Source organism: Amblyomma mixtum, chromosome 1 (assembly GCF_055824585.1).
Source record: "Amblyomma mixtum isolate Tamu chromosome 1, ASM5582458v1, whole genome shotgun sequence".
Taxonomy (NCBI): domain Eukaryota; kingdom Metazoa; phylum Arthropoda; class Arachnida; order Ixodida; family Ixodidae; genus Amblyomma; species Amblyomma mixtum.
The window spans coordinates 90,790,748-90,818,467 of NC_143012.1; the positions used below are offsets into that span (position 1 = coordinate 90,790,748).

At 50.2% G+C, this 27,720-nt stretch overlaps 2 protein-coding genes across 2 annotated transcripts in view; one reads left to right on the plus strand and one right to left on the minus strand.

Annotated features, from left to right (window-relative positions):
* The window catches only part of LOC149367177 (solute carrier family 4 member 11-like), a 107,413-nt gene extending 96,952 nt beyond the window's left edge, over positions 1 to 10,461 (plus strand). The window contains exons 9-14 of the mRNA XM_089566730.1: positions 1,873 to 1,986; positions 2,872 to 3,004; positions 3,664 to 4,052; positions 4,766 to 5,257; positions 8,303 to 8,516; positions 9,421 to 10,461. Of these exons, the coding sequence (XP_089422856.1) occupies positions 1,873 to 1,986; positions 2,872 to 3,004; positions 3,664 to 4,052; positions 4,766 to 5,257; positions 8,303 to 8,516; positions 9,421 to 9,487 (1,409 nt within the window). The 3' untranslated portion in view covers positions 9,488 to 10,461. The remainder of the gene's footprint in view (positions 1 to 1,872; positions 1,987 to 2,871; positions 3,005 to 3,663; positions 4,053 to 4,765; positions 5,258 to 8,302; positions 8,517 to 9,420) is intronic.
* Positions 10,462 to 17,365: 6,904 nt separating this feature from the next.
* On the minus strand, positions 17,366 to 20,627 carry LOC149367178 (endothelin-converting enzyme 2-like). The gene is made up of 2 exons (XM_089572995.1): positions 18,837 to 20,627; positions 17,366 to 17,833 (listed from the first exon to the last, which is right to left on the minus strand). Exons 1-2 carry the CDS (start codon positions 20,625 to 20,627, stop codon positions 17,366 to 17,368), a joined length of 2,259 nt encoding a protein of 752 aa, XP_089429121.1.
* Between the last annotated feature and the right edge of the window lie 7,093 nt (positions 20,628 to 27,720).

Here is a 27,720-nt window from a genome sequence, read left to right on the forward strand (position 1 = left end):
GTGTGTTCGTCGCTTCGTCGCCTTTGTGCAAGTGCACAAAGAACCAAGAGCATAAAAAGGTCAAGCCGCCGTTTCATCTTACGCCGACAGCTCACCGCGGCTCCACAAACACCATTTGCGGCCCAATTAAGTTTCGGACGCTTCGTTCGGAGGTTCGACCGCTTTTCTTTTGAGAAGAGAACACTGCCGAACGAAGCGGGGTCCGGTGCGTCCGGATGAATGGGAGCTGTGGGCGGCGGTGCAGCTGGCTGGCGTCCGGGATAGCCCCGAGGCTCGACGACAACGCGGGCTCAAGAAACGGGCCGCGCGCAGAAGACGCCGCCGCACAGGGCGAGCACTGCCACCTGCTTAATTGGGGACAGTGGCGGCCGCTTGACTGATGTCGCCGCCCCGACCCCGGAGGACAACTGGCGGCTTCGGCAGTCCATTGTGATCCGACTCTTATCGGAAAGTGGATCTGCGCTCCCTGGCGATGTTTGCGACAGTCGCAGCTGGGTTGGGGCCGACAATTGCCCTAGTGCCGGGAAGCGTCAAGGTCACGGGGACTGGGGAGACAAACGGACCCGTGGCAGTGTTTTGACATGTTGTTCTTATGTGTTTTGCTTTTTCTTTCCATAGGGGAGAGAGTTTGTTTACTACGGTGGAAGTGTGGGGCGGGGCACGTAACCCGGGGGGCCAATCCGCATGTGTGTGAATTCTCGGAATGTACGGTGTTTTAAGGGAAAATGATGCCCTTTTTACAATATGCACATTTGAGAGAGAGTTATGTGCCTTAAGGAAGTTGGAGGGCGGACCACGCGGCTAAAAACCAATCGTGTTAAGGGTTTGACACGATTGGATGCTGATGAATGTGGGCCGGGCCCATGTGTGTTTAAAACTGGGTCCCGGAGCCCGGAAGAGAGGTTCTGGGCTACGGAGACAGATGTAACGCATCTTCGGCTATGCCGAGTAGGGGCCTCCCCTAAATGTTAGCCAGTTCCATGTTGTTGTTGTGCTCACTGCTCAACTTGTATATATATGTAAACTATTGTATATAAAGCTTCAAGTTATATCCCCTGCAAGTTCTCTGTTGTTTGCAAGTATCATCTCCTATAGACCTTCAGCCTTCAAGTAATAACAAGCCGTCTCCGACGGGGCACCCCTGGTGCAGAAGAAAGAAAAGAAAAAGAACCTATTCGCTTTTGCTATCAGAAGGAAGCAAGCGCGAAACTTTACTAGCACATGAACAGAAACCAAAATCATGAAGTGAGGGTTTACTGGTCATCTGTGGGCTATAATAAACACAGTTCTTACACACCACCCAAGCTCATATTGTGGGCAGGTCTATATTACTAAAAAGGGTGCTTGGCACAAAACCAGGTGCAAATCCTAAGTGCATGCCCATACTTTCCAGCACTCACTGACAATGTAAGCGAGAAGGTATAAAAGGCATTGTGGAAGCTTAAATGAAAACGTCGCTTAAAAACGATTTTGAACAGCCGCTTTAGAATGGCGTCAGGATTTACGCTTTGCCGCATGAAGATCTTGCTACGTTCTGTTTGTTTCACTTCCTAATCTTCATTCTCATTTTTTATATTTCCCAGATATTCATGGCGCCGCGGAAGAGCGCGCATTTATATTTCTGGTTAATCATTACCTATTCTAGCATTCAGCTCCTCATAACACCGGCTTTAATAATTAGGCGCGCCAGCTGAGAGGTCAAGGTTTTGCTTCCTCAGAGTGAAATATCAAATTAACAGTGCTTTCAAGGGAGAAAGAGCGATCCACTACGTTTGTCAGTACGCCCGTATTTTCAGCCAAATGTCTCGGCATTGTCTCAACACAAAACTTCAAAGTGTGCATGCACACCTGACTGGTTTACGTATATCGCAGATGTCAAGAGGTGCATGATCAGCCAGACCATCGGAGGTCTGGGCTTCGCGCTCCTGGGCGGGCAGCCACTCGTCATACTGATGACCACCGCTCCTCTCAGTCTTTACATAAAAGGTGAGCGTGCCTTCTTAGCTATACGTTGGAATTTTTCGCGAACGTTTTTGTACTTTTAGATTGTATGGCGTCTTGTCTTCTGGGTCTTCTAGCTTCAGTGTTTGAAAAATGCATTTCAATAGGGACTTAATCAAATCAACAATGCTTACGACAGAGCTCAGTGCTCCGCACTCAATCGCAATACCGCTCCCGCAGTGCCCTAATCTTTCTTTATCAGCAGCCCTGTTGTGTGTCTGCCTCCAGCGATCGCATCTAAAGGAACATTTCCTAAGGGCTGATCTATCCGGTAATGTTAGTTAAATTTACCACATTTAAGTACAGAGGGGCTATATCCAGAGCCTGGAAATGCTTTTTTTTTTGTGCAGATTACATCCCAACGGACCTGCTGCGGCCCTTCGCGTGAAGTTGTTTTGTCCGTGATACTTGAAAGTGTATTTGTTGACTGAGATTGCATGCCAGGCTTAGCAAAAAGCCGCTTCCGTTTGTAAGTAAGGTGCTGACGCTTCTTGTACGACAGTTAACATCTCAAGCTGAGCAGGCATCATCTTGACACCACGTAATCATATCTCTTTATAACATATCCATTATGAAATGATCCAGATGCTTTCTGTAGATTTCATATAGACTCTACTGCCTTCATATAAGTATTTCCTGTAATTCATACTAAAGAGACTGTTTGTTTGTTTACGCGTATAGATAAATCCACCCAAAATGTATGACCATAATTCCATTGATTGTCGATAGATGATGCATACGATTTCCAACATCTGCAGGCTGGTCAATAGAAGTTGTCCATAGAAAGCCTATAAAATTACTGATAAGTTTTTGGAGAGTCTATGAACTGTCCAAAAAAAAAAGTTTTTTAAGGGTTGTCTCTCCTCGCAGTGATCTTCGACATCTGCGAGGATTTCGGCTTCGACTTCACCGCCATGTATGCCTGCGTCGGCCTCTGGAACAGCTTCTTCCTCTTCCTATACGTGGTGTTCGACGTGAGCAAGGTTATGAAATGGTGCACGAGGTGAGTATTCCGACTGGGTCTGCCTAAATGTTCCGGACGGGCACGCAACAGAGCAAGGAGACAATACTTTGGACTGGCATGATATGAGCTCTAATGGGAGAACTCTTAGCTGCTGATCGCTACGCCAGTTTAGGAGGCACTTAAAAGTAGCATGTGAGAAAGTAGCTGGATCTGAAGAAATTCGACACTAATAAACAAAAGTTGACGGCTTTGTGTAGCCCAGTTTAGCAGAACAAGAGTCGGGTGCCCTTGCCACGACCAGTGAACATACAAGCCGTTTTACAAGTACGGTACAAAATATCACTCGGGCCGGTCGGTACAGCAGGACCGTACGCTGTTGTGTGCAAAGAAAGTAATGAAATCCGTTGCTAAAAATTCAAGTATGATTAAGGGATGTGACTGGTGTGGAAGAAAACGCGCTTTTATGTGTTTTCGCATTTCATGAGGACTTTGTGTGCTGTACCTGAGTCCACTCACGCCAGTGGCAGCGGTAGTTCTTTGTTTAAGTTCTGCGGTGGTTCAAATATCCCGCCATTCCGGCTTCTTGCTCGTCAGATGTCGTTCTAACTTTTGGTGGCTTGTGCAATTGCCCGCGTACTCTTACGTTCGGAAACTTGTACGTTCCATTCGCGATAGTCCGCGCTTTACTTCCGCCGCAGGTCTACTGAGGAGATCTTCTCACTGTTCATCACGATAACTTTCTGCGTGGACGCCGGACGTGACGTGTACAAAGACTTCCGGCGCCACTATATGGCCCCAGAATGTAAGGATCCAAGCCTGGCGGCGGGTAATCACCCTGCGTCTGTAGCCGGCAACATGACCACTGTTGCCAGCGCCGCCTTCGAGCTCGTGCCATGCCAGCGAGACGCAAGCATGCTCTTTCTGCTTCTCACGTTTGGAACTGTCATGCTGGGCGTGTTCCTGTACAACTTCAACAAGACGCCATACCTGCTGCCCTATCTGCGCGAGATGCTGGCTGACTACGCGCTGCCCGTGGCTGTGGTGGCGTTTAGCTTCATTGGCTCCTTCGTGTTCTCAGACATCCAAAGTGAGTGCCTTTAGACAAGTCGCACGTCTTGCCTTACATAAAATAAACTGCGCTGTAGGAGATCAACTAAGGAACTAATGTTTAGAAGCTAATAAAGCATTTGGCAATAATGAAGTACCAGCTGAAGCCCGCACTCAGCTTGAGCTGCAAGTACTAACTACAGCGGACGCTCTAGAAACAATCATGGATAGGATTAGTCTAGACATGAAGAATTACAAAATATTTCTGCGAAAATATAGTTGGAAAAAAAGAATCTGGCAATGAAAAAGTAAACGGAAATATGTACAGTTTGAAAAAACTGCTGATGGGCAAAATGCTCGAAAAATGATGCCTAAATGGCCCCAAGATATAATGGTTGTGAGTCAGTCGCCTGAACACAAATCTTTGACCTTAGAGTACAAAAACGAGTTGTCGAGGATTTATGGCGGCGAAGTGTTGCTATTGATGCAGGTGGGCACCAGCAAGAACCGACATTTAGGTTTATAACTTTGCTTCTTTCAGGCTGCGTACAACGTATTTCGAGAACGAATAATTCTACTACTTTTTGAAAACTTCACATACAGCTTTTGGCTGTTGGAGTCAACATCGGACAACTTGTGGGATATACAGTGAGCTTTATGAAGTCAATATATAGGATAGACGGTGCTCGGAAAGTGATGCAGAGCTATCGGTTACTATGCACGTGGCGTAAAAGAAGACTCTTGTTATCCCAGGCGAACAGTTTCAGTACTCGGACGGCATCTCCTTGGAACGGGCCCGCGTCGAAGTCCTTCCCGTGTACGGGATCCTGGGTGCGCTGGGCCTGGGATTCGCCCTGTCCTTGCTGTTCTTCATGGACCAGAACATCTCGGCTGCCATGGTCAACAACCCCAGCAACAAGCTCAAGAAGGGCACCGCCTACCACCTGGACCTTCTGGTCGTTGGCCTGCTCAACGCCGGACTGTCTCTTTTCGGGTTGCCGTGGATGCACGGCGTACTACCGCATTCGCCGCTACACGCCCGCTGTCTGGCTGACCTGGAGGAACGTGTGGACCAGGGACACGTCCACGAGGTCGTCGTGCGCTCCCGTGAGACGCGTCTGACGGGAATCCTGTCGCACGTGCTCATCGGACTGTCGCTGCTTATGCTGCCCTACCCGTTATCCTACATTCCCACCGCCGTCCTGAACGGCCTGTTCCTCTACATGGCGGTCACGTCCCTCATAGGTACGTGCCTATCCAGTGCTTGCAAATGTGCTCGTAAACCGCGGCCCACATGTGGACATAATGGCGATGCAAGATACGGGCGCTGCAATAGGCTCTGAGAAAAGCGTTTTTAAGGCGAAGGAATGCACTGCATAGTCGGATACAACTTAAGCCTGAAGTGAAGCTGCGCCCACGTTCAGCATCGCCGCACAGAATTCCTCCGCGAAAAAAATCTAGTCCTGTTGTTAAAACCTTATTACCTAACCAAGAAGATAGAAGAAAAAAACTATAAGCTCGAGAATTTTCACTCCTGGCTTGTTTAATATAGTAAAACATTAAAAAGCTGATTTCATTTACTGCTTTGATTGGCCAGCGCAGTAACAAAGGACGCCGCGGACCATGGCCCAGTGTTGCCAACTGCTGTTTTTTTTAATGTTGTACGCTACTATACTCAGCTGTAAAAAAAAAGAAAGAATAGCCACGAGTGGTATACCCTGGTGACCAGTTACACGGCTATCTCCCACGATCACTGAACTCGATGTGAGCAGCTCGAAAATCGAGTTCTTTATGGCTGAGGTGAATCAAGGCAATGCAGAGGCACTTTTCAGATAACTTTTATATTTCAAATGAATCTCTTCCTAATCTTATAGCATCTGAAGCCCCACCGGGAAAAAAAAATGCGCCGTTGGTCGTATAATTCCCTGGAGCAAAAGCCAGGTCACCAGACCGGAAATGACTCGTCTTGTGTAGGCAGGTGCATAGGGCTCCACAAAAACATCAATGACAGAATGACGTAAAAGTTGCTGTAAAGCGTGAATACTTTCGAGTGTTATCGCATTACCAACTCATAATGTTAATTAGCTGTCTTTGTGAATTATTTTCTAGTGGTTTTATCCCTGTGCTTGCAACAGAGCAGTCGTACTGTTTTTCGTCCGTCAAGCGCATACCGGACTGCATCCGTAGTTATACAGTGGATGCCTTGGTGTATTTTCACATCAAACTGGTGTACTCCCAAAGTAATAGTATCATTAATTAATTGGCGCAGTACAGGAAAACTTATTAATGATGTTGGTGGTACGAAATTCCGGAACTGGATTTCGACGTATACGAGCAACGCGAAAAAATTTTGGCGATAAGTAGAACTAGAAAGGACGGTCGCTACTTGTGCGCCTTTTTTGAGCTGTTTTTAGACGCTAGCATTCAATAGTTGGCATGAGCCGCCTTTTGCTGCGAGAAATTTCTTGCCTTCCAGGAGGCGAAGATGCAAGAGTGATAGTTGTACCCTATCCCCGCTCCCTTACCTTCTTCGCTACTACGCTGATGCTCAGAACCACCTAGACTATATGTCCACAGCAATTTATCGAGAGCGGTCGCATTGTGGTACACTCATGACATCAGCTCAGGCCTACGAGGCAGGAGTTTTGTAGCGAAAGCTACATTGGCCACGAACTTGCGATTTCGCTGTGGCAGTGCTCCGAGGAGGCACAGAGACCGACCTTGAGCCGTTGCCTAGCAACCGCCACCGCCGCGCCAGCTGGCGTGACATCACACCGCACGCCTCGCCGCTGAGCCGCCGTTCGGTATGACGTCACACCGCTTGCCTCGTCGTTGCGCTCGCCTCCGCTCGCTTCGCCAGCTGAAATGCGATGTCAATACCAAAATATCATCAGACGAAACTGCTTTCGCTTAGTATACCCTGGCTTAGCTGAGCTAAGCCACTGCCATTTTTTTGGTCTCAACACAAGGCACCAAAATGCCTAGAACGACATTCCTTTTTCCATGTAAAAAGACCAAAACAGCTACCATTAAAAGACCCTGGGAAGGATAGAGAGGCAAGTGCCATTCAGGCTATCGTTTTCAGTATTTCATTCTGTGCCTTTTTATATCGTGTGCTCCGTATCAAACATGAAAGGCTTTTAGCTCCTGTTTTTGGCAAATTCAGATGAACATCGTGCGGGAAACGCGGCGGGCGAATATCAGGCCGAACCGGAAGAACATTAAGCGAACTTTCCGAAAGTTTTCTTCCGAGTTGTATACAGCTTTATGCACGCGGTAAGAAGTGGCACGCCGCTAGAGGAAGAGCGTTGTGTGGGCCTTAGAAGTTTCTGCAGTCATGGCGAAACTCGTGTCAGTGGAAGCAGCACTCAGTGTTGTTTACCTACAGTAAGCGATTGCATCCCAACATCGCATGCCAGCAGATTGCATATGTGTGCGCCCCAGCTTGTAGCTACACAATAGACGTGGGGCGTGTATAAAGAGAAGTGAGTGCGGCGGGAAGGAGGCGGTCCCAGCAAGTGGCACGGTTTGTGCTTGTCAGCCGCCTGCAGACAGGTATTCTACTCTGTCCTGCAATTATAAAACATTACGATCCTAACACGGATGGGCGATGCCCACACTGTGGGGAGACCTGTGATATCTTCCACATGGTGTGGGCATGTACTCAAAAATCCCCATCTCCCCCCTTCCCCTACACCTTCCAGAGAGGCATGGGAGAGTGCCCCCCTCAACTGCTCCTCGCTTGAGTCCCAAAGGGCGCTGGTGAAACGGGCGAGAGACGGGGCCTCGTCATGCGGTGTCCCGGACTAGGGACGTTGACCATGTAGCGGGGCCACTCTGTGGCTCCCAAACTCTATTTCACAAAATAAAATGCCACGGTCGGGTTCGAACCCGACCGTGGCGGCCGTGTTTCGATGGAGGCGAAACGTGAGAGGCGCCCGTGTGCTGGGCGATGTCAGTGCACGTTAAAGATCCCCAAGTGGTCGAAATTATTCCGGAGACCTCCACTACGGCACCTCTTTCTCTCTTTCTTCTTTCACTCCCACCTTCCTACCTTCCCTTTCAGCGCGGTTCAGGTGTCCGCCGAGATATGTGAGACAGATACTGCGCCATTTCGTTTCCTCAAAACCAATTTACCAATTTAATTTTCTTACCTAGCTCTGAGACCTCTGCGTCTCGTACAATATTTATAGCACATGTCGTCGCTTCTGATTTCTAGGCGCTGTTACGTAAAAAATCTTCTCCTGACACTGGGTTCATACTCTTTCGTGTTACTTTGTGACATCGCAGGCAACCAGATGTTCGAGCGAGTTACGCTGCTGTTTATGGAACAGGCGGCCTACCCTCCGAACCACTACATCCGGCGTTGCCCGCAGCGCAAGATACACCTCTTCACCTCCTGCCAGCTGGCACAGCTGGCCTTGCTCTGCTTCTTTGGTTTCGCTCCGTGGCCCTATGTGCAGATGGTGTTTCCCGTCATCATTCTTTTGCTCCTGCCTCTGAGGTGAGTGTAAGGCAGTTGTACATCAGTAAATACCTGCAATCGTTGGGTTCGCAAACGCCCAAAAAGTGATGCGAAAGGATGTAAAGTGATTTCCGAAATTGGTCAAGCTGTTTATATGGGCAATTGTACCAGCCACCAAGTCGTGGAGTGGGCCTGCTGTAGCAATCCTAGAGCGGCGAAGGCTTCATGTGGTTAAAATTTCCCGCTTTGAAAGATAAGCCAATTAGAGCGCAGATCTCGCTTCTTGTTGTCCACAGCACGGTTAGCGATTAATTCGAGCGACAGCTGTATGGGATCGAGACAAACGTGGCGGTGCCCCATTTTATCGACAAGCATTTCTGACAGCTCGACTTGATGCGTCGCGTTCCATATCGCCTAAACGCTCTGGCGCGATATCAGTCTCACTCCGGAGCAAGCGCCGGCCCTCCGTAGTATCTTGATCTCTGAAAAGAAAAAAAAATAAATAAAAAGGGCGCCATAGGTACGGTTGTGCTGCGGCATCGCTAGGCATTTCACCGAGGGGTAGCGCGACACACTGAAAGGATTCAACTTACATGCCTGCAGATAAGATGGGTCCCCTTTGAGCTGTCGCGACCCCTGTCGCTGTGGCTAGATGGCGTTTCGATGCAGTTTTCCCGAGCTGTACCACTGGCTGCGTGCTGTATACCACTTTTGCTCACGACTGTACATTTATTTAACAGAATATGTTTCGTGTAGACGTTTTCGTGATGTCGCCATGTTTGTATATTGCATTGACTGTGCTCAGTAGCAAACTAGATATGCTTTGATCTGCTTGTGCTAACAGGCATGCTTGCATTCTGCTCATCAGAATGTACATGTATTTTTCTGTAAAGTAGCTGCGTTTTTTTCGGTGCAGTAATCATCACTTATTTCTTTATGACAGGCATAAAGTCATCACCCTGTTCGTGGACCCAAAGTACCTGGCTGCTCTGGACGGCAAACATCAGTAGTATATAACCTGTCCCGATTGCGTCAAGCTTACTGCAGTTGGACGCGGCATCTCAATCGGTCACCAAAGAGTTTAGCACGTTCAATGACTGACCCATATGATTTCAAAACCGTTTACTGGGTCTGCGCCGCCTGAACCTGCTGAGAAGCGCTTGACACTTCTGGCCATACTGCAGCTTTGACGCTTCACTGCAAAACACGTTATCTTTAAGTAAGGGGCCAGTTTTAAGAGTGCTTCCTTTCACTGAAAGTATTCCGCTGCAGAACACCTCGTTGAAGGTCCTTGGAGGTAACATCGACACTATGCTCAAATTCCCACCGAACGATTGACCACGCCTCTGGAACTCGAAAACTTGTATGGGCCTTATTATACTTTGCAACACGACTTAAAATTCTGTTGACGATGAAGTGGTTTGACCTTCGTTTATGAGGAGCGCATCATGTGTACCAAATTTTTGTAAAAAAAGTTACTTGAATTTCCATACCCTTTCGCAGTGCGTTTCAGAAACGGGCGCAAGGATGGCGGAATTTTCATCCTTCGTACAAGGCGCCCTCTTTCATACAAGCTTGGCGGCTCTTTCCTGCTTTTTCATTATTTAATATTCAGCAAGGCGCTGTTAGTATTACATAGCGTAAGCTCCTAATTACCCAAGAGGTAGTACATGCGTAAGAGGTAGTATATGCCTTCAACTCGACCGGTAGTTTATTGCTCTTTAAGGGAACAGTGACAGTGTACACAGTGTAGCGACTACCTTATTGTTTCATAGCCTGAGTCGCTTTGGGACATTAAACCCCGCAAACCAAACCAAACTTATTGTTCCACGCACAGATTGGCAAAGCCAGGCCATTCCCATCTTGAATTCTATCCTTCACCCCAAACATGTCTTCAGGGAGGAGAGGTTGACTGACCCCAAGGCCGGCGACCAGAAATGACTTCTGCAACGGGCTGAGGCAACATGTAAGGCCCCAGACTAGGGTCCAGCCATCACCTCCTAAGTGAAAATAAAGATTTTTTCATGCACCCACTAGCTCAATCCACATCATTTTGATTTCTTTGTTGACATGAGTACTTCCGAGTTTAAGGCAGCGTTTGTACTTCTAATAAAGTAATCATGTTAAAAAAAACCACACCTGTGTACCGCTTTGCTGATACGGTAATTTGTTTCATGGTTTCACTTTCAGCTCACGTTTTCCTCGCCTCTGGCCGCACGTTAAACGCACGCATTGGCAACAGTGTGAGCAGAAATACCGGGCCAGGGCTTACTTTTACTAAAAACTAGGGGTGTGCGAATATTCGAAATTTTCGAATATAATTCGAATATTGTATTTTTAGTATTCGTATTCGATTCGAAATCCACGTATTCGTGTTGTTTCGAATATTCGACGCGACGCGAATATTCGTATCTAGCCGAATATTCTATTGCGAGTACTGGCGTTCATTGCGGTCCGCAAGTCTTATCGACAGAGACATAACAACATGGCGGCACCCGTAGCAATGCGTAACGTTGGGCCACGCAGTAGCTGACTGCACTGGTGAGCTTCTTTGTGGCTATACCTGCGAGCTGGTATAGTCAGAGCTGTGCACGAAATATCTCGCAATACGTGCCAGTTCAGTGTCCAGTGAGAGGGCATTTTCTGTGGCTGGAGGAGTCGTTTCAGCTAGAAGGGAACTACTTCTGCCTGATCATGTGGAGCAGCCGGTTTTCCTTCACGACAACCTTTTATCTTCATCCCAGCAACGTGCTTTTGTGCTTATGGCAAGCTAGCCTTGATCAATGCTGTGTACTAGCCATCTTCTCTGATATTTCCACTCTTGTAAGAACAATGTTCGAGACTTTGATACTTTTTGCGCAGCCACACACACCTTTTGTGTTCATTTCAGCACTGATAGTTGAACTGTGATGTTCTTAGGTGCTCAAATACATGTTTTGTAGTGGTTAAATGCGTCTGTCCTCGATTATTCGATATTCGATTCGATATTCGGAACCAAGTATTCGTATTCGATTCGTATTCGAAAAATTTGATATTCGCACACCCCTACTAAAAACGTCTGATAAGCTAATTGAACTAATACTGGAGTCAACCTCGGCAGCGATCATTGGATCCTAACAAGTACGCTATCGTGTGCCAGTTTAAACGCGCAGTTCCACCTTAAAGGCCCGTTCACACTTGCGAGTCGCAGAGGTCGCGCGACTGTTTTGGTCGAAAAGCGACAGTCGCAAACGGTCGCCCTGGTCGAAAAGCGACAGTCGCGGGCCAGTCGCTCGGTGCTCGATTTTTCAGCCTCGCGACTGCGAGTCGCAAACCTCTGAACCAATCAGCGAGCGAGCCAAGCTTCCGGCAACGACACCGCTCGCGGGCGCGCCGGGCGACGACCTGCGCTGCTCCCAGCGGGCTGCCGTAGTCGTCGCTAAGCCTAGCCGGTTTCATATCGATGTCGCAACTGAGGGCGCTTCGGATCCTGGCCAGCGCTAGTAATTAAGATGCTGCTTTCGTCACCACTTTATTGTGGACCTTGTATCATAATAATATCAAGACATGCTCGACTTCCGCGACGCCTTCAGCAGCGGAGCTAGCAGACAACAGTCGAGCCGCATGGAGCAGCAGCAGCAAAGCGGCTCTGGGAAGAAATTTGCTTTTGTCGCTGTTATCCCTTCTACCAGAAACTCGGTACTGGCCAGCGATCTTCAAAAATGATTCATTTCTAACATTCCTGTACCCAAGGGCTTGGTATGAACGCGAACAAGCAATATTTGCGCATTTTTGTGACGCCGCGGCGGCCGGCATACTGCAGGCTGGTAGGCCGGCCCTACAGAGAAGCGCGCCTCTGTCATCGTGACGCTTGTACGACCTCGGTGCACATCAAAACCGTCACGACAACCTAATCTTCGCTCGGGTAGTTGTATTACATTGCGAATAGCAGTTTAGACTATCGAGCGCGAGTACAGGAGGCGCGGCCAAAACAGGCGAAACTCTCGAAAGCGCGCGAACAACGTCATTCCCGAGAGTTTTCGCTTCAAACGAGAATCTAACGAGAAGGCGACCCGCTGGTCGCGCTTGCAAGTGTGAACAACGGTGTTGTCGAGCTGCTGCTTGGTCGCAAGCGACTGCGAGTCGCACGCCCTTTGCGACTCGCAAGTGTGAATGAGCCTTAAACCTATTGTAGACTGGGACAAGTTCTGGAGAATCGGAGACCAAAACCCGACTAATCAAAACTCGGGATTACAAAGACTGGGCTTCTAAGCTGAACGGGACGTAGCTCGTAGCCAAAAAGTGACCCCCGCAGAACAAATTGGCGATCTGGTAGATATCAGGCTACTACACCAATGGGAGGTCTATCATAATTCGGGAGGACGATGGCTCAGACAAAAATCGTAATCGCAAATTAAAACTGAAATGGCGCAAACGATCCAGCTCGTCACCGAACACTCGGCCGAGCTTTCGTTACAACACTGCAATAAGTTACTCAACTGCTCCGCCATACGTTAAACGCGCGTTCTTCTACCTCGCAAAATAATAAACAAATAACAAAAGTCCTGCACGGGGTAGAGAAACAAAGGTAAGTCCTTGGAGAAGCTCTTAAAGCCCCATACTTCTCCGACGTAAAGCATGAACCATCACCAGCCTACAAGGAACCCCCATTTACGGCATCGTCGCTCCCATCACAGAGGCTGAGGTATGGGCTGCACTGTAGATGCTTTGCATCACATCTCCACAAGGTCTAGATGTAATTGCTAATAGTCTTCCGAAATTTAGACGCCAATTCATTCGCTGCTCTCACTACATGAGTCAGCATTGGGAGGAGGGCATGCTGCCCCCTGAATGTAAATCAGCCTGGGTAACTTTCATCCCTAAGCCTAACAGGCCTTTCGACCTTAAGAATATCAGGCCCATCGCTCTTAATTTGTGCACCGGCAATCTTATGGAGCATTTGATCCTAATTGTCTAGACCGTTACATGGAGACAGCACTCTGTTCCCCTTCTATGCTTGGCTTCCGAGTGGGACTCTGAACTCAAGAGGCCATGTTACAGCTTAAGGAGGATTTGCTGAATCCCGTTGTGTAGCGAGAGCTACAGTGGCCGTATTCTCGCCGTTTTGCTGTGGCTGGTGGCCACACCGCGAGCTGAGCCGTTGCCATGGAGGAAGGAAAACTAAGGAGAGGCCCTTCGTATTCCCAATGCATTAGCAAGAATGTGGCGGAAGTGACGTCAAAATTTAGGCTTAAAAAGTCGGACCACTAGCAACGTTGTCGTTGTTGCTAAGAAAACTCGGGCCACTAGCAACGGCGTACGGCGCCTTAGCGTCGTTGTTGCTAGGGGCCCGAGTGTTTCTCGGTGGCGGTGGACGGGCTTTCGGCACGGTGTGTTCGGCCTTGCGTGTTAAAGTCTACATGCCTGGTGTCGTGACGTTACGCACGCATCTAAGATTGCTTTTAAATGCAGCAAATAACCGCTCATTTGATATTTTGTTCGTCAAACTTGGTGTCGTTACGCGGAGCGATCGATGCATTGAAATGAATCTCGCGAAAAGGTGGCACTCCGGAACCGCGCTTCGACACGCGAAGAAGCGTTGATTGTTTTGATCAGCGAACTTTCGCACCTCACCAAACAGCACAGAAACATGAAGCCGCTCTCGGCGATGCTGAGCTGCGTTTCGAAGGCCACACGGCGGGTGTACGGTAGCCCGAGGAGGAGGGTGAGCTGAGCTATAAGCGGCGCGCAATGTCGTCGTTCTTCGCCTGGCGTCGGAAAAGGTTCACCGCACCTGTGCGCCGGTCTGTGTCTAGGTGCGTGTTTTCGGGGAGGGAGGTGTAGGAGTGTAGCGGCGAGCGGCGCGGTTTTTTTTATACCTTTCTTTTACGAAGCGCTTGCGAGCCGCGCGCGGCACCCGCCCCGTAGCTCGGTGGAGAAAGAAGATAGTGAGGAAAGCCGAGCCAACTTCCGGTTGCGGGTCGGCTTCACAAAAAGTGACGCCAGGGCCTCTCCTTAGTTCTTTCCTTCCTCCATGGCCGTTGCATAGCAACCGCCGCAGCTGGCAGCGCCGCTCGCCGCGCCATCTGGCATGACGTCTGAGGAGGAGCCGGTGAAACCGCGTTGCAACAACAGAGGAGGAGCCGGCATTGCATCGTACATGTAGAAGGGGCGAATCGGTGGGATTCGTCGGCAGATATGGAAAGTGAGTCGGAGAGGCTGAAAGAAGCCAGGCTTCGTCGTCGGGACGAAACCACGAGGAGGCAGCAAGCCGAGGAAACGGAGAAAGAACGAGCCGCGCGCCACGAGAAGGGTCGTAAGTATGAAGCGGCCAGGCGAGTGGATTCAGATGAGTATGGTTCGTCGTCTAGCTCGGCATCTCGTGCCAGGGCCGCGGATCAACGACGGAATGAAACGAGGAGGAGGCGACGAGCTGCATAACTTAACGAGAGGTGACAACAAAACCTAAACACTGAGACGTACCAAGCTAAATGATAAAGATGCAACCGTAAAGATAACCAAGCTAAAGAATAAGATTAACCGTACCTCTCACTGCGCACATCCAGACATAACTCTCATGATTCGGATCAGCTGTCACTACCTGCCTTAAATATTCTCTTACTACTTCCAGCACCGCGCCGTCAGTAGCGATCTGCTGTTTTCTTGCTAGACTGTTGAATATTACTTTGGTTTTCTGTACGTTAATTTTTAGCCACACCGTTCTGCTCTCCCTGTCTAATTCATTGATCAAGCTTTGCAGTTCATGTCGTGAGTGACTTAGTAAGGCAATGCCATCAGCGAATCGCAAATTACTCAGGTATTCTCCATTAACTCTTATCTCCAACTGTTCCCATTTCAGGCCCAAGAATACCTCCTGTAAACAGGCAGTGAATAGCATAGGCGAGATCGTGTCTCCCTGCCGGACACCTTTCCTCATTGGAATTTTATTGCTCACTTTATGACTTTATGGTCGGCACAATGGCGACCTCCAAGATTGGCCTGGGTGATTTAAAAAATGCTATCTCTGGACTTTTGGGCACAGCCGTGGTTAAGCAATGTCTCCCCTTTTGATGCAGACTACTTCCGTAGTTTTCACAGAGTTGCACGCTTTGTATGAAACAGAGTGTACTGTTTCCGAATATATACGCTTACCTCAACACTTTGTATGACCTCAACGGCAAAGGCGAAAAACAAGACTGAAAGGTTTGCAAAAGAGGGGATTCTTAACACAGTACTTTAAAAAAGATGTTTGGCACATTACGTTCATTACCGACAGATTTCTGTTGCAGTTTAAAACGAATGCTCTAAATGCAATCTACGCTAGGCAACATCTCAGTGGTCACAGCTTTCGGCTCTTTCTCGTGGTTTGTGCATATTTGTCCTTTTTGCACAGATGAAACCTTTGCCTATATCTGGAAAGATTTCGGCGAGACCACAAAAACCACTTCTAGCATTTCAAACAGCAAACACACGCTATGCTATTAGAACCAAAACGCGCTTCAGCATGGAGACAAAATAGCCACGACAAAGTTAAAGCGACTATGATTAGCGTGGTTCGCACAGCAATTCGTCCATGGCATTCATTGCAGAATGTTCACTGTAAGCAGCACACAGTGTCAGTATATACAAGCAACTTAACAGCAAATACAGTTTACAGGGCGGGGCAAGTTGCTGATACCTACCAACGCACATTTGTTTTTGGTGCACTTGAAAGGCACGAATACAGATCAGGAATGTCCGCATTAGCGTTTGCAGTATCTCTCGCTTGCAGGCATAGTCTGCTGTTCTTGGCAGAGATTCGCTCACTGAGGCTCTTCTGTCACGCCGATTAATCGAACACCAATCCATTTCTTTCATTGAAACCAAAGCTTTTATGGCGTTGTGTAGCACGAACACATCTCCAGCGGCAAACAAGAAGTACAAAGCATCCTTATCTGGATCCCCGGGTATGTGCTCTAGGAATGCACTATCCCCTAATATCAGGAACACGGCAAAACATGCGCAACAGGCATGCCAAAGGAACGGCTATGCACTGCGCTCAAAAAGTGCCTCATGAAGCTCAGAGCTACATCCTCAAAAATCCTCGTGTGAGAGCCTGCAGTTCGTTGAAGCAAGGAGAGGAAAGATGCGCACGCGACGTTGTTACAATTACATCGGGCTAATGAAGTCCATCTCGATCGTTGCACTGGGTGTGGTCTCAGGCATAGGGAGCTAATACTACAGCTGACTTCTGCCGAACTCCTCGAGAAAACGAACGAAAAAAAAAAAACCTTTTTGGCAAAGTACATCCGGGCTATTAGTGCCGCCAGCATCATTAAGAGATTGTCTCCAACAAGGAGCCAACCAAGATACCTTAGTTCCATTAGTCTCTCTTCACAGCGACAAAACAATCTCCGAAGCACGCAGGTAGTAAGCATTACATCGGGCGGTTAGGAGGAGATTCACAAAGTTTCAAAAGTAATCAGTTCTGAATGAGCGTATAGAGTGGTGCCTTGTTCCTCCACGCTTAACCTCCGAAATATTAGTAGCACTACCACAAAAACAACAAGACGATCGCTTTAAAAACGGGGAACAATAGATTCACCGTCAAGCTGCGACCAAACGCTGCAGGAAACGTTCCACAGCCACAAAAGAAACAAAACATTACGAAGAAATGCAGCGTTTCAAGCATGCTCCTAATGAGAAAGTATACCGGAAGTAGCGGTTTTGTCCTCGAATAACCTAGTATTACTGACTGGCACTCAAAAAAGGATAAAATAAATGTGGTAAAGTGACACACCGCCGCGAGGGGATAAATATGGTACAACAGAAAAAAAAAATAAATTTGGTGCACGAACTACACATCGTATCAAAAACCCTTGGCTAGAAATCTCCGTGATACGCCCCATGAGACATCTACGGCCCCGCCCTCACAGGAAGGCGCACTTGTGCTCCGGGTTCATGGGTGACCCCACGGGGCAGCTGAAGGCCTTGGCGAATGGCTCGAAGTTGCGCATGGCTTCGGTGCATTCGGGCGACACGCGGCGGTAGTCGCTTCCCTCCCAGCAGGTCACGTGACAGGCCGTGAGGAAGAAGATCTGCTCCGCGCTGTACTCCTCCAGGCCTCGAAGACGCAGGTCCCGATCTTCGCTGCGGAAGCGGAGGTAGGCCGCGTGCGCGATCTTCAGCGCCGGAAGGAGGGGGAAGAGCGCCGTCACGTTGCCATCGGAAGTGACGTCAGCCGAGCACCTGCCCAGCTCCCACAGGGCTCGCCCCGGTGAGCCGATGTTGTGGGTGCTCCCTTCGCTAGGGTTGACGGCGGACGAAGCCGGATTCCACGGTGTCTGTGTCATGTCTTCGCTGAGCAGAACCGTGAGCGCGTTGATGGTGCGCGCGAGCTGCGAGAGCCGACGAGGCGTTCACTTCACTTAATGAAGTGAACAAGAAGCGCTCACAACTTACGCCGCCTCTATCATTTTGAGTACAAATAGGAGGTTCGAGCGGCCACATTCTTTCTACGATGCGTTCCTTTGCCTATTTGCCATAGTGCAGTTCTGCAAACGATAAGGAATGCGGCAAATCAAACTGCCTCCCTTCTCTATGCTGTCACTTCACAAGCAGTATTTCACAGTGGAATACGGTGAAAACACAAAAATATCCACAAAATTATCGTTATAAAATGTAGCTCCAAAATAGCTAAACGCCCTCCTTGACTAGTATATTTAAGAAGTTTGCAGACCTTCGTTTTTCTTTTGGCGTGGTCTTAACGAAAATTGCTTCGTTTAGTAACCGTATTAACCAGACCACGGTCCGAGGACAAAATGATTCAGATTGAAAGCTTCCCCTGCCGGCTTCGCACCGTCCTTTGGTTGCAGAAACGCATGCTTCCAAGTCACTTAGTACATTCCTGCAACTGGGACGGATACGAAGACCGGAGAGGACGAAGTTGAGTCGTCCTGTCTATTCATACCATCTCAGACCCAACAATTGTGAACAATACCATTTTTCGCGAGAAACCGCTCATGAACACACTTTTTCATACAATGTAAGATTTTACTTTATCAATCAATATATCCGTACATAACCCAGTAGCAGCTTTGAATTTTTTTTCTTTTGAGGTTTTTGCTGTCATCAAAAGCGTACCCCATTGCTTTTCTACGGCAGCCTTAACTGTTCGATGAGATCTATGTAAACGCTTTAGAAGATAGATTTTTCTACATATCAGAGAAATGGATCATTACCTTCAATATTATAAAGGTATCTGACAATTTTCCAACTTTCAAAAATTTCTCCGAGAATACTGGACAAGAGGTTCCTTCGGCTGGCAGTTTTGTTTGCTCGTCTTATGTCAAAGATATGGTGTTTTCTCAGTGTAGATAATGGCGTAAGGACGTATTTTACCTGCATGGCGTACATGAATCCGAGGCCCCCGTAGGCCATGGCGTCCGTGCCTTCGTCAGTGTAGTAGGGAGCGGCGAGCGCTGCCACTGCGACGGAAATCACATTCGTCACGGGGCAGTACGCAGCCAGGTGGGCGGACTGCAAGCGAAACAACCGCAGGCTCGCCTGGTACTCTTCACTGCCTAGTGACTTCCGCAGCTGCTCGCGACTCATGCGCCAGTGGCCGAAGAAGCTCTGCTCCATTTTGTAGTCGCGTCCGTACAGGATTTCCAGGCTCGTGCTTGTCATGTACTCTTGTGGGGACCATATCACCGTGCTGGTGTTCTGCAGACGTGTGGTGACAGCGCGAACCATTTTGGTGTCCAGTGTGGACCAGGAGCCGACCTCCGATAGCGCCGTCTTGTGCACATTGGTCAAGAGACCAGAAACGACGAGCCTTTGAGCTTCGGTCATTGTGCTGTCATCGGTGCCTGAGAAAAGAACCGTGTACACGAGGGCAGCGTGTATACCGCAACCCATCGGGTACACGTACTCGGACAGCGGGTGTTTCATGAAGAGGTCTCGCACCGAGGTAGTAGTGATAGGGGCGAGGAGCTGGATGAACCACCACGCCGTATGGAAGGTCACCTCTCGGGCCGAGTAAGAAGCGAAGATGATCCGCATAGCATCCAGCAGGTTTGCGTTTGTGGCGATGAGTGTATCCTCTTCACTCAGAGGCGGCTTTGCGTTGAAGGCGGATTGTAGGGCCTCGACCCAGTCACGAGCTCGGAGTTTAGGCACCAGAGGTGGTAACCGACGAATCAACAGAAAAGCAGGCCTCGGGTGTGCGGCGTCGAAAAAGTGCGACAGGTTTCCGAGGATCGAGCGCTGGATGTCATTGCTAGTCTTTGCGAATTCAACAAATGCTGGCAAGGCGGCTCTTTCTCCAAAGACGCTGGATAAGAACCAGCCGGCGACTGTTTCATAGAAGCCACTGTATTTAACAACCTCCGCATAGACCGTCTCCAAAATGTACGCCACACCCGATGGGCTCATGGATATCGACCGCCGATGAGCGGTGCCATGCCATGGCTCTATGAAGTCAACAAAGAACCACAATGGCACTGCCCACAGGACGGACAGGTTCACCAGAGTCCGCAAGGGTACTGAATAATCGTCGATGTCTCCAAGCCGAGCATCCGTGGGGTCAAGCAGCCAGGGGAACAGCTCTTTGCTCATGAATTCGATGAGGCTTTTCGAGTCGTCCATGTCTGCAGCGGGGCCTTCCCGGCGAAGGCAGGCGTCCATCATCACCCTCACTCTTTCCATTAGGGGCCGACTAGGGTCCTCGCGAAGCTGTGCTTGTCCCAGCAGCCAGTGCGCCAAGCGAAAGACTGGCGCGGACACACTAGGCCGGGTGTCGTCGCGCAGCCATCCGGAGCACACAAGCTGGCCGAAATCTTCGCACGCTTCCGAGCTCCTCTCTGGTTTCAGGCCCAGCGCCTGCGCGTGATCCAGGCAAGCCCGTGTGGTGCAAACCGCGTGTTCTATGCGAGGCCTCGGCGTGGTGTTTACAATGTGGAGGACGACCGTGACGACGACGGCGGCTACGAACAGCACAAACATGATAGTTGCCGTCTTTTTGAGGATTTCTTTTGTTCCATGCGATTCGGCGGGCGGTGATGAAAACGGAGACCCCGCGCTGGCCTGCGGAAGGACATTCCATGTGTGAACTCTGCAGAGGCAGTAATGGATAAGCTTGAAGATATGCCGAAATTGCTCACAGGCGATGTCATCCAGCTGCGATTGCATATCGGCAAAACCTCATCATCATCATCAACTTTACTACGCCCACTGCAGGGCAAAAGCCTCTCCCATGTACTTCATTTGTTTTTTGCACCTCATAGTGCCCTATGTTTCATTATCCCGGCACCTCTTTGCCCTTTTGCCCTTAGAGACTGGTCATACTTTTCCGTGTACATCGTCCCTTCGTTTATCCATATCCCGAGATATTTGTTTACGGCCACTCTGGGTATTTATTTTCCTTGTATTGTAAGCATCTGATCTGTTGTATCCTTGAGAATCATCACATCTGACCTAGTTGCACTAAAACTGTAACATAGAGCGTGTCCGTCTCCACAACGATTAACATAGACTTTGCAACCATTCCTGGCTATCTGATTACAGTACATTATCGTCCACATACATTAAACCGGGAGCCGTTGCTCAACGATATTTCCGCCCAACTTGTGTGACAGATTATAACCTAGATTACTTCCTTGTAGACTTCATTCCATATTTATCACATAAAGCATGAACAGCACCGGTGATAGAGGAGAACCTTGCCTTAATCTTTTGCGTACCGCCACAGTTGTGGTACTTTTTATCCCTTCTCATGCAATTTGAACTTTATTATCTCGGTAGATTTCGTGTAGAAAATCAGTTGCCTCATGACCGATATCTTCATCTTTTAATATGTTCCACAGGAGTTCCCTGTTTTCCGCCTTAGCTATTTCTATGCATTCGGTAGTAGTAGTAGTAGAAGACGTTTATTCGGCCAAAATTTACAGGCCGAGCATGTCGACCGCCTGGGCGACCAGAAGTCGCTGTTCTTCCTCCCCTTCAGCGCCAAGCCAGTCGAGCCAGGTGGTGATGGATAAAGAAGGTGGGGGGTAGGAACCCGACTGCTGAGCAGCCGGTCAATAGAAGAGGCAATGGGCAAGGTCCGCATAGATACAGGGGCAGTTGGGACAGGAAGGGTCCGATCGATAGCGATAGAGAAAGAGGCGAGACGGGGTGATGATTGCATTCATTTGAACGTGCCGAAGAAGGCGAGCCTCCGGCACTGTGAGTGATGGATGAGGGGGAGGGTAAAGGCGTTTGTCGAGGCGGAGCTCGAGGTAGACCTCTTTTATGGTGCGGCGAAGGGTGAGTCTCCCACCGTCCTCCGAGGGCTTGGGCCAGGGGATCAACGGTGCCCGGAAAAGTGTGTCACGGGCGAGCTGATGAGCCAGCTCATTGCCGTCAATCCCTGAATGCCCAGGGACCCAGCGGAGGAAAACGATGGAAGGCTGCAATGCGGAGACCGCTCGTTCGACCTCCTGTTGAAGAGAAGGGGTTAGGGTGCGTTTCTGTATGTGGTGTATAGCGGCTTGTGAGTCTGAATAGACTGTGTACTCTTGAAGAGAGGGAAGGAGGGCAAATGACTGGAGTGCATGCGCAATGGCGAGGACCTCGAGGGACAATGCATCTGGAGGGCGTAGAAACGGCCCGCTGGTGTGAGTTTCAGGAGCGGGGAGGTGGGGGTGGTACAGGGCGTAGCCGCAGGAACCTCGAGGAGCCACGAAGGAGGCATCCGTGTAAGCTACACCCTGGGTATCAAAGAGAGGGGAATGGTGCTGTGCGGCCGCATGACGACGGCCGGCGTGGAGAACGGGGGACATGTTGGACGGAAGGGGGAGGATGCGAAGATTGGGAGCCGGGGTGGGAATAGGAGAGGTAATCGGGGCGCAGGGAAGGGGCGAGATACCCGCTTGAGTCAGTAACCACTGACCCTGACGGGTAAGGGAAAGCCGGGCAATCTGCGAGTCATGATGGAGAGAGAGCAGAGAACGGAGAGGATGAAAGAGGCCTGTTGCAAAGATCTTTGCAGTAGAGGTAGTGATAGGGAGGTTGAGAGCTGCCTTGTAGAGGCCCACAAGTGCAGTCTCAAGAGCGTTAAGTTGAGTCTGATTGAAGGAAACGTAGGGTGCAAAGTATAAGACCTTGTTGAGGGCCAGTGCGTGGGCAACTCGGCACTCATGAGCCTCGTGGAGACCTGAGCGCCGAGTGACCACGCGCCGCAGGAGGTGAGTTACGGAGTGGCAGGTAGTGACAGCACGGTGGAGGGCTTGCACGTTCTTGGCTGCATGCAAAGGAAAGCCAAGAACTTTGCACTGCTTGACGACAGGAATGGGAGAGCCAGAAAGGTAGAGAGAGACGAATTGGTTGTGTGAGCGCTGGTATGAGGAATGGTTGAGGAGAAGGAGCTCGGATTTTTCAGGAGCAGGAGAGAGGCCAGCAGTGGTGAGAAAGGAGTCGATGAGATCTAGGCCACGTTGCAGGGTGTCCTGTACGTGACCGGGAGAGCCAGACGAACACCAGAGAGTGATGTCATCGGCGTAAAATATATGATGCAGGTCGGGAATTTCAGCTAGCTGGGAGGCGAGAGGGGCCATAGCAAGATTGAAAAGGGTAGGAGAGAGAACAGCACCTTGAGGAGTGCCTCGGGTGAGGTTATGGGGGTCGGACAGATAGGTGTCGACTCGAAAGCGAGCGACACGTTTAGAGAGGAATGAGCGGATATAACAGTACATGCGGGAGCCACAGTCTAGGGAGGCGAGTTGGGAAAGGATGTGGTCATGGCAAACACCGTCGAAGGCCTTGCGAACATCGACGGTCACAAGTGCGTGAATTTGAGTGGGGGTAGGTGACAGAAACGTGTGCTGGAGAACCAGAAACATGTCCTGTGCACAGACGTGGCGTCGGAAGCCGATGAGAGAATGAGGAAAGAACTCCCTCGTCTCGAGAAAATTAGAGAGGCGAGTCAGGGCCATTCGCTCAAGGGTCTGCATTCGGTAAGCATGAACAAGCTATCATCTCAGCGCCTACCCCTTTTGAACCCGTTCTGAAGTTCTCCGAGTATCGTTCTACTTTCTACCCGTGACTGCATTTTTAATTTCACCACCTGCATTGCCAGCCTGTATGTAAAACATGTCATCTTAATCGGTCTTAAGGATTTTATGTTCATCTTATCTGCTTTCCCTTCATCAATAAAATACATTTTCATTTTTCCCCAGCTGTGTGGAATTCGCTTAATTGTTGTGACCGTCTACAATGCTTTTATCAGTGTTTCCTTGCTTCTTGGGCCAAGTTCATTTATCAGCTTAACTGGAATTACGTCTATGCCTGCGGATGTGGATTTTGGAGTATTTGCTTCCGCCTTTTTGCAGTTAATATTAGTCAGTTCTAAGCTGTTCTCTTTGGGGCTGTCCAGTGTTGCTCCCTCACTTGGGGAGATTACCCTATCATCGTTCCTAAATCACGCAGCTATAACTGACGTAATCTAGTTCATAGCGTCGTCTCTCTAAACATTTTCTCACAGCATCTTTAATCTGTTCCTGCTTTCTTTGGTTCGTATCACCCAGCCAGGTTATATGGTTCCAGAATTTTCTTGCCCGCCTTTATTTGCATTGCGAACTTCAGCCAGCCATTGATCACAGGACTGCTTTATTCTAGCCTGGACGAGGACCTGAACTTGGTGTTCAAATCGCGCACTAGCGTCTACTACCAGCCTGCACATACCAAAGCTGCAAGTTTAAATTATATAACGCGTGAAAAGCGTTCGGATGAAATCGTGTGCTTTTTTTTATTTTTGCCCGCGCCTGTACGTCGCAAGTTTCACCACTTCACAGCCCACGCAATTCCATCTTCACCTCTGTACAAACACTGCAGAGCAAAACTAACAGGGACCCGTAAGGAAGCCTTAAACCGCTAGAAAACGTTTCGACAAGAAGGACAAGTTCCCTTACCGAAACGCTGTCTGCGCCTTCTCTCTCACCCGTTGTTCATTGAGTGCTGCCCGGATTGCACCTTTCCTGCCCTCACTCTGCCTTTTATGAACAGGTGAGACGTTCATTGTGCAGTTTTCACCTAGTAGGCGATAACGTTTTCATTAGGTTAAGGAAACTAGAAGCGTTGCATTCAAGTTACTATTTGAAATGCCCGAGTTCCCGTGAAGCGTGTCACTTCACGATATTGTAGCAGCTGCTAGCTGCGACGTACTTTTCTCACATCTACATCAGTGGTCTGTATACCACTGCGGAATATTTCGGTACTTTTCCAACACAACAGACGCAGTTTTCCGTTTCTACTGCAATGCCAATGCCGTCGGCGTCAGCTCATCGAGCATTGAGCGGGACCCCGGAGCGTGTTTAAGGGCCACATTAAGCGCAGCCACTGACCTTGAAGGTTTTCATTTTTTCATGTCTTCGCGTTCCCAGTGTCACAGGAAGCTAACCCAAAGGCTACCAATTAACAAATAGAGATTGTATATTGGCTCGACTCATTGTGAGAAATTTCTGAACGAACGGGAACGAGACAATGGATCAGAGATATGAGCCTCAGGGTTGCCACAGACCCTATACCGACCGTACAGATGTATTCAAGGTGTTTACGGCTATCGCTGTCACATTTCGTCAGCTGGCTGTTTAACGCTTCCTGCGCGGAAATCATGTTGTTTGCACGAAAGAATTCACCGTCACGTGAAGACCAGGTCTCGCATTTGTATTTATGCAAGTCAACCATATGATCGGCAAGACAACATATGGGCGTTAAAGGCAACGAACAAGACACCAAGAGAAGGCAAGCGCAGCATGACCGGCACAAAGTTAGGTGGGCGTGTAAGCTTTAGAAGTTTGACGGTTTGGTTTGGTTTATAGTGCCACGTATCATTGCAGTGTTTGTTCGTTCACGCTCAAGACAGCAGGAAAGGGTCGTTATCACTTTTGTTCGTGGCGCGAGAAGCGACCAGACTAATCTCGATTGTTCGCAGCCTTGAAAGGCTGCATCTAGGTTTTTCCAGATTACCGTAGATGATCTTGACCTGTTATCTGGAAGTTTCCTTGCCGGCTTTAAATTGAGCGATGCCGCGAGCGGCGGACATTCGTAGTTCGACGACCGACGAGCACGCCTGTTGCTGCCCGAGCTCGTCCAGAACCAGCGAAGTTTTTTTCGGCGCTGGCTTCGTGAGAAGTTTCGACAAGTGCAGGCGGGCCCCGGATCCACTGCGGCCCGGAGGTTCCGCAACCAGCCTCCCCGCCCAGGCGCCGTGCCTTTGCCGGTGCTCGGGCAAACTGTGTGAAGTTCGTGCAAGCAGCAGCCCAGCCGGCCACCCGTGACGTCATGGGAGGCCCGGGACCTGCTGCACCTCCGGTGTTCCGTGCGCCGCCCCCAAAGGCGCACTGTTTCCAGTTCGTAGTTACTTCCGACGCGACGGCTGACGACATCGTCGACGGCATCGAGTCGGTTGTCGGCCCGAAAGGGCTAGAGAGCCTCCAACACCATGGAGGCATGAAGTTCTGCGTCGCCATGGCCTCGGCTGCGGCGGCAGAGAAGATGCTAGTGGAAGGCGCCTTCAACGTGAATGGCACTTCCGTCCCAGTAGCCTGCGTGGGACCCGCCGTGGTCCACGTGACGGCTTTTCGTGTGCCGCTGTTCGTGGGAGACGCGGCGCTGGCGGCAGCACTGTCCTCTTACGGAAAGGTGCTGGACATCACCCACCCCGTCCTCAAGGGCCGTCGTCACGTCGGCAACGGGACGCGCGTGGTCCGGATCGAGATGAAGCAGGCGGTGCCGAACTTCTTGACCGTCCAGGGCCACCGCGTCATGTTTGACTACCGAGGCGTCCGGAAGGTGTGTTCCCGCTGCGGGCAGGACGGCCACATCGGCGCGGCGTGTCGAACGCCGCGGTGCGCTCGCTGCGAGGTGTTCGGCCACGACACGGCAGGATGCGGAGCGGCTTGCAGGCGCTGCGGTGGAAGCCACGCCACAGCGGACTGCCTGCGGCCACGGTCGTATGCGGCGGCCGCCGCCTCGAGGAAAGCCCCGAGCAAAGACAACGTGGCCACGGAAACACGGAGCACACCAACCCTCCGGACGCCTGTTGCCGACGTGGTCCCTACGACCAGCAGCCCGAGGGAGCCCGAGCCCACCCCCGCGACGGAAGTGCCCGTGAAGGAGCAGCTCGAGGGGTCGCTTTCAAACGAGGTGGAGCCGTTCGGTGCTGTTTTCTCGGAACCCTTGCCGCCGCTACCCCGCACAGCTTCCTTCAACACCGAGAGCAGCAGCGGCGATGAGTCGAGCGTGGCGTCGGGCGACCTGGTGGACGTACCGGACAAAGTCACGCCGCTTCGCCTGACAGGCGACTTGACGTGCGGCCAGGTGTCAGGACCGACGACTCCTGGAGGTGCGGACGACGCGCGCTTCCCGTCACCAGCCAGCCACACCCTCCCATCGGCGACCCTGGCGTCGGCATCGGCTTCAGCTGCGAGCGTCGCCAAGACCACGCAGCAACCGGTGAGCGAGGCCACAAGCGCCGACGGCCCCGAAAACATGGACTTTTCCCGACCAGACTTCAAACGTGCCCACCCCCAATCATCGGAATCCGAAGGGACTGTTAACGAACGTTCTAGCAAAAAAGTGCCGCGCGCGCCAAGCGCCGCCCATGGCAGCGCTCTTTAGGTTGTATGCTATGAAGTCGGTGCTCTTGGCAGTCATGGCGGTTGTGCATCTCCTCTCCCTGAATGTTCGGGGATTTCAATCCGTAGACAGACAGAGAGAGGTGATGCACTTTGCCAGGGCTAGGGGCGTCGACATCCTGTTTTTACAGGAATGCAACTTCCGTACTTCACTTGATGTGCTGAATTTCACCACCCGGTTTTCTGTTTTTGCTTATTTTTCGTTGACTGATTTTCATATGTGCGGTGTTGGTGTCGTTTTTGTAAACCCCTGCCTGCGCGCGGGTGCTCATTGCACTTTCGGGCTGGACGGCCGCACTCTTGCGGTCGACTTCACACTAAACCAGCGGCGGGTACGTGCGTTGGTTGTATATGCGCCAGCACGGCGGACTAGTAGTTCTGATTTTTTTGAGCGCCTCGACTCATTCCTCCTTGATCCCTACCCCACTTTCATCGTCGGTGACTTCAATTGTGTACTTAACATCGACCGCGACGTCCGCGGACAGGGTCACGGTCGCCGTTATTGCGGTGCCCCCGCGCTCCGCGATCTCGTGACTCACCGCTTGTCTGACGCGTGGGTGCAGCTTCACGGGGATGCCTTTGGAGCGACGTTTGAGAGAGCACAGTCA

Excerpts from the sequence above, each read along its gene's own strand:
- LOC149367178 (XM_089572995.1), bottom strand. The coding sequence starts at position 20,627 with ATGCAATCGCAGCTGGATGACATCGCCTGTGAGCAATTTCGGCATATC. Across the intron at positions 17,834-18,836 it reads GATTCATGTACGCCATGCAG|CTCGCGCGCACCATCAACGC; the intron begins GTAAAATACGTC and ends CGGCTCTCGCAG.